This window comes from Penaeus vannamei, chromosome 25, assembly GCF_042767895.1.
Source record: "Penaeus vannamei isolate JL-2024 chromosome 25, ASM4276789v1, whole genome shotgun sequence".
Classification (NCBI taxonomy): Eukaryota; Metazoa; Arthropoda; class Malacostraca; order Decapoda; family Penaeidae; genus Penaeus; species Penaeus vannamei.
Window position 1 is genome coordinate 30,744,667 of NC_091573.1, and position 10,000 is coordinate 30,754,666.

The 10,000-nt window shown below is 45.8% G+C and overlaps 2 protein-coding genes across 3 annotated transcripts in view; one reads left to right on the forward strand and one right to left on the reverse strand.

Moving 5' to 3' along the window:
• Window positions 1-8,689, forward strand: part of LOC113800564 (D-3-phosphoglycerate dehydrogenase) — an 8,998-nt gene extending 309 nt beyond the window's left edge. The window contains exons 1-7 of one of the 2 annotated variants that reach the window (XM_027351359.2): window positions 1-102; window positions 1,745-1,896; window positions 6,114-6,300; window positions 6,435-6,788; window positions 6,933-7,188; window positions 7,364-7,597; window positions 7,967-8,689. The exon at window positions 1-102 is cut by the window's left edge and continues 309 nt beyond it. In XM_027351359.2, coding sequence (XP_027207160.1) covers window positions 1-102; window positions 1,745-1,896; window positions 6,114-6,300; window positions 6,435-6,788; window positions 6,933-7,188; window positions 7,364-7,597; window positions 7,967-8,250 — 1,569 coding nt within the window. In that variant the 3' untranslated portion in view covers window positions 8,251-8,689. Of the gene's footprint in view, window positions 103-947; window positions 1,005-1,744; window positions 1,897-6,113; window positions 6,301-6,434; window positions 6,789-6,932; window positions 7,189-7,363; window positions 7,598-7,966 lie in introns of those variants that run through there. The other variant, XM_070139413.1, reaches the window with a different exon arrangement.
• A 53-nt stretch (window positions 8,690-8,742) lies between these two features.
• LOC113800571 (sodium-dependent organic anion transporter) overlaps window positions 8,743-10,000 on the reverse strand; it is a 45,803-nt gene continuing 44,545 nt past the window's right edge. Inside the window, exon 11 of the mRNA XM_070139415.1 lies at window positions 8,743-10,000. This exon is cut by the window's right edge and continues 240 nt beyond it. The gene's annotated coding sequence lies outside the window, so the exon portion shown is untranslated.

Sequence of the window (10,000 nt, forward strand, 5' to 3'; positions counted from 1 at the left end):
GATGGGGTGGATTCTGTGTGCGGGGAGATCTTGCAGAAGGCTGGCATCAAAGTCACTGTTCATGCCAAACTATCGAAAGAACAGTTAGCGGAAGAACTGAAGGTAAGCAGTGAAAAAAAAACCCTGGGTGATAATTGTAAACCACTTGAAGAATATTGTGAATTTTTATGTTTACAGTCATTGTTGATGTGACTATAAACTAGTGCCTAGAAGAAACACTGGAATTGTTGATAGATAAAAACTGAATTGGCTGTTCGATATAATATTGAATCATTTATGTATGGGGATATGACTTCGGAAAGGTTAGGCTATCCTTCCCTCTAGTTAACAGCACACACAGTGGTATGTGTCACAGGGAGTGGTTAAAAGGTCTCTCACTGAGGTAGTCATTACCGCCTCCGAGAGAATGTTGTTATATTTTAGGCGACAGTATTTGCAATGCGTTTGTGCAGTTTGGTTGTGGGATTTAGTGTTAAGAATTTGTTTGTTGTATTTTAGTTTAATTTTCACGGATGAATGTTAAGACTAGGGGATTATAAATGGCAAAGTGGTAACTCGATCATGAATGCAAGCAAGACTTGTTTATGGATGCACAGCCCCGATGCACGGGCATGTACAGCTCTTCTTACTGCATATACAACCGGCTGCACATTTCTCTTTTTTCCTATCCATGTTTATATATAAATATCGCTAATATTTTTAGTATCAGATCATAATCTTAAGCAAAAATTGCATGGGTTATAAAAATATATATCGTTACTTTCCCCAAGTACATGAAGTCTCCCCGTACTAGAGTACCAGAGAACAAAGTTTTTTCCTCCGACTGACAAGCGATACCTACAGCACTGCCATTACTCCAGCAGGGGCGGGTGTGAGCGAGTCATGGGCGGGATAGAGGCGGTGTGGTCTCCATGGTAACAGTGTGTGGGTTGGAAAGTTTCGCTCACTTGGCAACCGCGGTGATGTGGGTCACCGGCGAGACGCATTCCCACCCATCCGCCCATGTAGGGATAGTCCTCCTCGCAAAGAAAAGCCGGTCTGTTAAAATAGTGCGAGGTACAACCCTATGGATATGCATCTTTAGACATTCATACACACTGAAATAAATGTATCTGTCAGGTTAGACTTGCTTATCTACCTGATAGATAGATAAATGTATATCCATCAGATATAGATGAATGTATATCCCTCAGATAGATAGGATATGCATTAATTCTTTGTATATACATGTCCGTATATACGAATAATCATTGGGGCGGACCTCGCACAATTTTAGCAAACGGGTCGTAATTTCGGTGTGGGAGCAACACATGATCAGACATTTAACCTTTCTTATTAGATTCAATGACGAGAATAATTGCTTAATAACAGAGGTGTGATCCTTGCATGTTGGCGGTTCTTCTGATCGTATTCTTTCCTTAAGAGTTTTAGCATAGATATTGAGTAGGTTTCTTCATAATTTTATATCGAGAGACAAGTCAGGTTATATTATTCCTTTTCGATATTTAGCATAGGCATTGAATGTAGGCCTGTTCCTTCATAATGTTATATCAAGAAACAAGCCAGTGCACATTCACTCTTCCGGTATTTAGTACTGATTGTGTGTTGTCCCTCATATAAAATTATATCAAGAAACAAAGGCGGTGCACATCCTTTCGATATCTAGCACTGAATGTAGGCCTATTCCTTCGTAACATTATATAAACCGGTCACTTCATACCCTCTCCCCGCCTTCCTTCCCCAGAGCCATGACGGAATGGTGGTGCGCTCGGCTACCAAGGTGACGAGCGACGTCCTTGCAGCAGCGCCCGCCCTCAAGATCGTGGGCCGGGCGGGGACGGGCGTCGACAACATCGACGTCGAGGCTGCCACGCGGAGGGGCGTCATTGTGATGAAGTGAGTGCTTCTCTCGCTGGAATGAGCAATTTCTGTCTGTTCTGTTACAATTCTGTTTCTCGATACGTTTGTTACTGCCTGTTTATCTGTTCTTCTGTTGTCTGTCTATTTCTGTCTTTCCTATCTGAATGTATGGTTCTACTTACATATTTGTCTCCCTCCCTTCCTCTGTCCCTACTCCTCTCCCTTTCTTTCGCTTCCTCCGTCCCCTCTCCTCTCCCTCTTTTTTCCTTCCCTTCCTCCCTCCCTATTTTTTCACTCCTTCCCTATTTTCTCACTCCCTATTTTTTCTCTCTCCCCCTCCCCCGCACCTTTACCCTCCATCACCTGTACCATTCATTCTAAACTCTCGTGTTCTCAAGTAGTCTGCGATAAGCCGTTCCTGGTGAGTCAGGGTTCTGCCGCCGATAAGCCCTATCAGTGCCGCAGGATTTCCGGAATTACGAGTCTGTCTACTTGGTGCATATTTACGATTAGATGCACAAGTATTATGCATTTTCTTTGGATTCTTGGTCAAATGAGGATGGGCTTTTGCATGTGGACCTTGGTTGCAGGGCATCGTGAGTGCATGGTTACTAAGTATTGTATGTGGATCGTAGCTGCTCTTGTCTCTCTCTCCTCTTCTTCCTCTTCTGCGCCTTCTTCCTCTTCCTCTTCTGTATCTGCATCTGCATCTTCTCCCTCTTCCTCTTCTTCCTCTTCTGCATCTGCATCTTCTTCCTCTTCTGCATCTGCATCTTCTTCCTCTTCTGCATCTGCATCTTCTTCCTCTTCTGCATCTGCATCTTCTTCCTCTTCTGCATCTGCATCTGCATCTTCTCCCTCTTCCTCTTCTTCCTCTTCTGCATCTGCATCTTCTCCCTCTTCCTCTTCTGCATCTGCATCTGCATCTTCTCCCTCTTCCTCTTCTTCCTCTTCTGCATCTGCATCTGCATCTTCTCCCTCTTCTGCATCTTCACCTTCTCCCTCTTCCTCTGCCCCTGTCTGTTGCTCTTCTTCCTCTTCTGCATCTGCATCCTCTTCTACTGCCTCTTCTGCATCTTCCTCTGCCCCTGTCTGTTCCTCTTCTTCCTCCGCCTCTGCCCCTGCCCCTGTCCACTCCTCCCTCCCGTCTTCTTCCGGCTTCCTTTCTTATTTGCCCTGAACGTCCTCAAAAATGCAAATGAATTCAAGTCGTATCATTGCCTCTTTCCGAATGCGTGTATAAATGTCGCTCACTCATTGAAAGTTCTTACTTCTCACTCCGCTTCGTGCACAATCCTTATCATTTGCCAGAAGTGAAAGGTGGGATTTGCAAAGATGGGAAAAAGTTGGATTCTCTGGGTTTAACATTTGCAACGTGTTATTGCATATCATCTTGCAAGATTTGGTCCTGTTGTTAATGTATAAATGTATTTTTTTTATTCAAATATGGAGAAGATTTAATCCACAGTTTAGTTAGTTGGCCGGGATAAGCACGCCCAGTCTTGTCTGCGTCACGGAACATGTGTTTGTCCTGACCTTGGGATGACAGTGAGCTATTGTCAGGAGGAGGAAGAAGCTGTCATGGTTGATATAAGATTTAATTTATATCTGTTATCTCTTTGCTATAGAATCAACACTGAGACAAAATTTATTTCCATTTTTTTCTTGTAAATTTATATATTTCCTTCATATCTAACGTCGGATAGGACAACAGAGGTTCAAAAGACATAACCCCGCTGCCTCTTACTAGCCAAAGCGGTATGAACTGGTATGCTGCTTATTAGTATCTCTTAAGAATATTAGCCTTGAAGCATTTTTTTATGCGAAAGATTATATTCCCTTTGTATCGGGAGTACGAAGAGAGCAGAGGTGGTATTACCTTCACGGTCAAAACTCGTCAAACCTATTTCGAATACCGTTTCGAAAATCCGCTTAACACCGGATTTTTTTTTTTAGACCGTTTCGAAGCTTCAATTTATGACATTTTATCCGTCACTGTACGATAGTTGAATTATCCCGCGCCCTCTTGTTGGCCGAAGCGGTGTGAACTGGTATGCTGCTTGTTAATATCTCCAAGAATATTAGAATATTATCAATTAATGTAAATGATATTTCCTTTGTATCTAATGTACGAAGAATCAGCAATGATAGTAGAATAGATAACCCCGCTCCCTCTTGCTGACCAAAGCGGTGTGAACTGGTATGCCGTCAGCGCTTCTCCTCTGGCACTCGCAGGAGCATCGGTCGCTCGCTCCTAAAAAAAAAATAAAAAAAAAAATAAAAAAAAAATAAAAAAAAATCACTGGTCGCGTTTTCTCCAAAGGGGATACTCGGCTGGTGTGGTTGGTCTATCTGATCGGCCTAGTCTGTTTGCTTTCTCTTCGTCTCACTTTCCCTGTCTCCCTCCTTTCTTCTTTCTGTCCCTCCCTCCCTCCCTCATTTCTTCTTTCTCTATATCCTTCTCTTTCTCTCTCCCTCCCCTCCTTCCTTCTCTCTTTCTCTCTCTCCCTCCTCTCCTTCCTTCTCTCTTTCTCTCTCCCTCCCCTCCTTCCTTCTCTCTTTCTCACTCCCTCCCCTCCTTCCTTCTCTCTTTCTCACTCCCTCCCCTCCTTCCTTCTCTCTTTCTCACTCCCTCCCCTCCTTCCTTCTCTCTTTCTCACTCCCTCCCCTCCTTCCTTCTCTCTTTCTCACTCCCTCCCCTCCTTTCTTCTCTCTTTCTCACTCACTCCCCTCCTTTCTTATCTCTTTCTCACTCACTCCCCTCCTTTCTTATCTCTTTCTCACTCACTCCCCTCCTTTCTTATCTCTTTCTCACTCACTCCCCTCCTTTCTTATCTCTTTCTGTCCCTCCCTCCCCTCCTTTCTTCTCTCTTTCTGTCCCTCCCTCCCCTCCTTTCTTGTCTCTTTCTGTCCCTCCCTCCCCTCCTTTCTTGTCTCTTTCTGTCCCTCCCTCCCCTCCTTTCTTATCTCTTTCTGTCCCTCCCTCCCCTCCTTTCTTATCTCTTTCTGTCCCTCCCTCCCCTCCTTTCTTATCTCTTTCTGTCCCTCCCTCCCCTCCTTTCTTATCTCTTTCTGTCCCTCCCTCCCCTCCTTTCTTATCTCTTTCTGTCCCTCCCTCCCCTCCTTTCTTATCTCTTTCTGTCCCTCCCTCCCCTCCTTTCTTATCTCTTTCTGTCCCTCCCTCCCCTCCTTTCTTATCTCTTTCTGTCCCTCCCTCCCCTCCTTTCTTATCTCTTTCTGTCCCTCCCTCCCCTCCTTTCTTATCTCTTTCTGTCCCTCCCTCCCCTCCTTTCTTATCTCTTTCTGTCCCTCCCTCCCCTCCTTTCTTCTCTCTTTCTGTCCCTCCCTCCCCTCCTTTCTTCTCTCTTTCTCTCTCCCTCCCCTCCTTTCTTCTCTCTTTCTCTCTCCTTCTCTCCTTTCTTCTCTCTTTCTCTCTCCCTCCCCTCCTTTCTTCTCTCTTTCTCACTCCCTCCCCTCCTTTCTTCTCTCTTTCTCACTCCCTCCCCTTCTTTCTTCTTTCTTTCTCTCTCCCTCCCTCCCTCCCTCCCTCCCTCCCTCCCTCCCTCCCTCCCTCCCCCCACTCCTTTCTTCTTTCTCTATCTCTCCCTCCCTCTCTCCCCCCACTCCTTTCTTCTTTCTCTATTTCCCCATCCCTCCCTCCCTCCTCCCCCTCTCCCCCCTCCTTTCTTCTTTCTGTCTCCCCCTCCCTCTCCCATGCTAAAAAAATTAAAATCGTTTCACCAACTGCAGGACGAAGTCAAATCAAGCATTAGGCAAAAGCTTCGTCTTCATATTTAATTTTTTTCAAATCATGTTTTTATCCTTAAACAATTATCCTTGAAGACTGGCAAAACAACATTTTTTTTTTTTATATGCAAAACGATACAAGAGAGACTTAAGGGTGTTCAGTGGGGATTGATTGAAATTAAAGATTAAGAATACGAGAAGGTCATGTGCAGGTAAGAAACATTTTAAATATTTTAATATTTTAGAATTGTCAGACTTGCGTGTTTTGGAAATTATCCCTTTTTTCGTCTCCCCTTCGCTTCCTGGTTTAAAGTTTTGCAAAGGTGTGCGTTCTCAGAGTGCGTTAGAATTCCCATCATTGTATTGAAAAAGAGAAATCTTTGTTATATCAACACGCGAGTGAAGTGCGTGTGAAAATGGTCTTTAATTTCCCCTCGTACCTTTTTATATTCTACCCCCGACACCATACCGTATATATATATATTTTTTTCTGTTGCTCTCCCCAGCACGCCGGGCGGCAACACCCTCTCCGCTGCAGAGCACACCTGCGCCATGGTCTGCTCCCTGTCGCGTTCCGTGCCCCAGGCCTGCGCCGCCCTCAAGGCCGGGAAGTGGGACCGGAAGTTGTACATGGGCTCCGAACTCTACGGGAAGACCCTCGCCATCGTCGGCCTCGGGAGGATCGGCAGAGAGGTAATGCCAAGATTCCGGGGGAAAGAAGCCTGGTTTTGTCTTATGTTATATTGTATTTTTTCTCTTTAGATTGTTTTCCATGGGGGACAAATTTAATCTAGTTTGATAAATTTGTATCTTTCGTTTCGCCACAGGTTGCCAAGCGCATGCAGTCCTTCGGCATGACCACCATCGGCTACGACCCTATGATCCCCGCCCACGTGACCGCTGAGTGGGGCGTGGAGTCCATGTCGCTGGAGGAGCTGTGGCCGCGGGCGGACTACATCACGGTGCACACACCGCTCCTTCCTCACACGCGCAACCTCATCGGGTCGGAGGTCTTGAGCAAGTGCAAGCGAGGCGTCCGCATCGTCAACGTGGCCCGAGGTGGCATCGTGGACGAGGCGGCGTTGCTGGTGGCCCTGGAGGACGGCCGCTGCGGAGGGGCGGGCCTGGACGTGTTTCTGGAGGAGCCCCCGACGGACCTCACCCTTTGCCAGCACCCGAAGGTACGGCGTCAGCTGCTGTCTGCGGGGTAGCCCTTTTGTGTGTGTGTATATGTGTGTGTTCTTAAACCCCGATTGTGACTTTCTTTTTGAATAGTTCCTTAAGTCTCTCTCATACCCGACCTATTTCCTACTCCGTCCACGCAGGTGATCTGCACTCCCCACCTCGGAGCCAACACCAAAGAGGCGCAGCGTCGCGTGGCCTGCGAGATCGCCCAGCAGATGGTGGACATGATGCAAGGAAAGCCCTTGGTGGGCGTCATCAACGCCCCGGCGCTCACCAACGCCACCAGCGACGCCTGCAGGCCGTGGATCGAGCTGGCGCAGTCGCTGGGCTGCCTCGCCAACCGGATCTCCCAGCCCACGGACACGCCGTCCCTCTCCATTTCCCTTCATTTATATGGTGAGCGCAGATCTACCCGTCTGGATATTGGGATGAATACATCTACGTTAACTTTTCTTATCTAACCGCCAGTAGGTGTAATCTCGGGTTATGACCAGCCTTATCGTCCAGTAACTTTTACAAATGATTTCCAAGAATGGGGCGAAGCTTATAACCCTGCCAATCCTCCGCGCAGGCCCCGGTGTATCCAAGATGAAGACGTTCCTCGGTTCGGCCGTCCTCGTGGGGCTGCTGAAGGAGATGGCGAGCTCGGACGTCAATCTGGTGAACGCCCCTCTGATGGCGCAGGAGATGGGGGTCACGGTCACCGTGGACGACCACCCCGACATCTGCCCCTCCATCGCTGCCGCAGGACCCGAGGCCGTGGAGGTCAAGGTCACCAGAGGACTCAATACACACACGCTTTTGGGTGAGAGAAGGAGCGCTTTTCCCACGAAACTTGCTTTGATTTTGGAGGCTAACACTTTTAAGACGAACATGATGTAAACTGCTTGAAAATATATACATTTCTCCATCTGGGTATATATTAGTCATCAGAAATGTTTTGAATATATGACGCTTTTGGGTAAGATAAGTAGCGTTTTTTCTATTACTTTTTGCTTTGATTTCGAAAATTCATTGTAGGGCTAACACTCGTCATGGAACATGGACTTAGAATAGAAGCTGCAAACCATTTGGATAAATATATATTAAATAATCCTAGATGTTTAGAAAACATGACGTGAGGAAATACAAGCGAAAGCAAGCAGGTAGACTAAACTGACTGTACACCTTGCAGGCAACGTGTCCGGCGGCCAGGCCACCCTCTACGGCCTCGACGGGTGCGTGTGGGAGGCCGGCCTCACCCTGGGGCGCAACATGCTTTTCTTCACCGCCTCCCCCGGGACCTCCCCACTCGCAGCCATCGCCACACAGCTGGCCAGCCTCCAGGCCTCCCTCACGTCGCTCTCCTCGTCCGTGCCCAACACCAAGGAGGGCTGGCACGTGGCTAGGACCCAGGCCGCCGTCGACTTCCAGAGCGCCATCCCAAACGCCAGACTCGTAGCTCAGGTATCCTTCTGAGCGTTGCGAGGGACAGCAGGGCGGGAAGGTCGCTCGTGTCGCAGAGGATCTAAGGCATCGTTCCTGTTGCAAATCCTCAGCATCGCTGCCATTGCTTCTGGTCGAGGGCGAAGCTGAGTGGCGAGGGACCGATCTCGTGTTGTGCTTTGTTATGGATTCAGAGATTTGTTGTTATCGCTATTTCTATTCGCATCTTGTGCCTTTCTCCACCCAGTTGTTTGTTATGACACGTATACATATCTATATATCATACATATGTGATTCTATATATATGAGTATATATAAATCCGTAGTATATATTATATAAACGAATGAGTTTCGTTTCCCCTGCACTGTCTGAAAAATCTTCATGTATCTTCCATTAGACGCTTATTGTCCGTTGTACCTTGACCCAGAAGAGGGGTCCTTTATATAAAATAAAGTCTTCGTTTTTTTCAAATTTCTCTTTTTAATGTCCTTGTATTTTGTTAGGTTTTGTAATTAAAAGAACGGTTAATTTGAGTATTTATTATTAAATATGACAGTTTATTAAAAGACGCAGTAAAATCATATCACATAAATCAAACGGAAAATCACGATGAATTTTTATATTTTACCCTAGTATTTACAAGTATGTGTGCGTCTGCGTGTGTGTGTGTGTGTGTGTCTGCGTGTGTGTGTCTGTTCATGTGTGCGTGTATGTTCGCCTCGAATGACGAAAATACTGTAGTTCTACTTTTTCATAAAAGTACAGGACGGATATTTGTTACTGTTCTGCAAATAAGAAGTAAAGAGCAATGAAGTCGATGCCCAGAAAGCTTCATTCCATTCTCCAGTTTTCCTTATGATTATTTAGCAAGTACTTTTCGAAAGAGATAGAAAAACAAGCCTTTTAGATGGGTATTTATAAAACCAAATTTACATCTACTCGTATAGGGGTGTGCATCTTATATATTAAATTTTAGAAACCGGTTCGATTTGAAATATTTTCTCCTAAGATGCTACTAATACAATGAAAAAACTTAGTCTTAAATGAATAATAGCAATCTAGGATCTTCTGATATACATGAAACCAATATCTTACCGATCCCTGCTCTAGGCCACCACATAATACTAAATATAAAAGGTTTTAAGTGACTATCTTTTCTGGTTCATAACCTTGATCCTTGGCAATATGGAAATAAGACTTATGATATAGGAACTTCAACTCCTAATGGCAACCCTGCCGTCCAATTAATTCAATTTGAGTAAAATGTCATCCATTGTTTTATAAATAATCTTTTATGTTAGTGGGAGAGAGAGGTCGCGAGGCAAGGAAGTTACTGTAGCCAAAAAATATTATAGAAAATAGGGTTGCACAATTCCGGATTTGCAATGATGTAAAGTAAGCCACGCACTTTTAAAAGGCAGTCCGCACGAACGGGTATGTTGAGCGGGCACAGAGGCAGGCACAAATGGCACGAACTGAGATGACGTCGAGGCGAGTAGTTTATAGTAATGTTCATTCTCATGGACATGCCCCAAGGGTACGAAAGGAAAGGGTCATCATCAGCGCCCAATGCCTTGCCCGTAGGAATGACATGTGCCTCGAAGACCCACATGCCCTAATATGGCATCGGTCTTGAATGGTGTTGCCAAGTCTACATGACAGATTACGTATTTTTCTTATCGTGCGTGTAGCTCTATCTGTTGCCCGGCGCCTACTGCTAAATAATCATGCAACCCTTATCACATACTGACAGTCTCCGTGGTTATCGGTCGTTACTCCGTA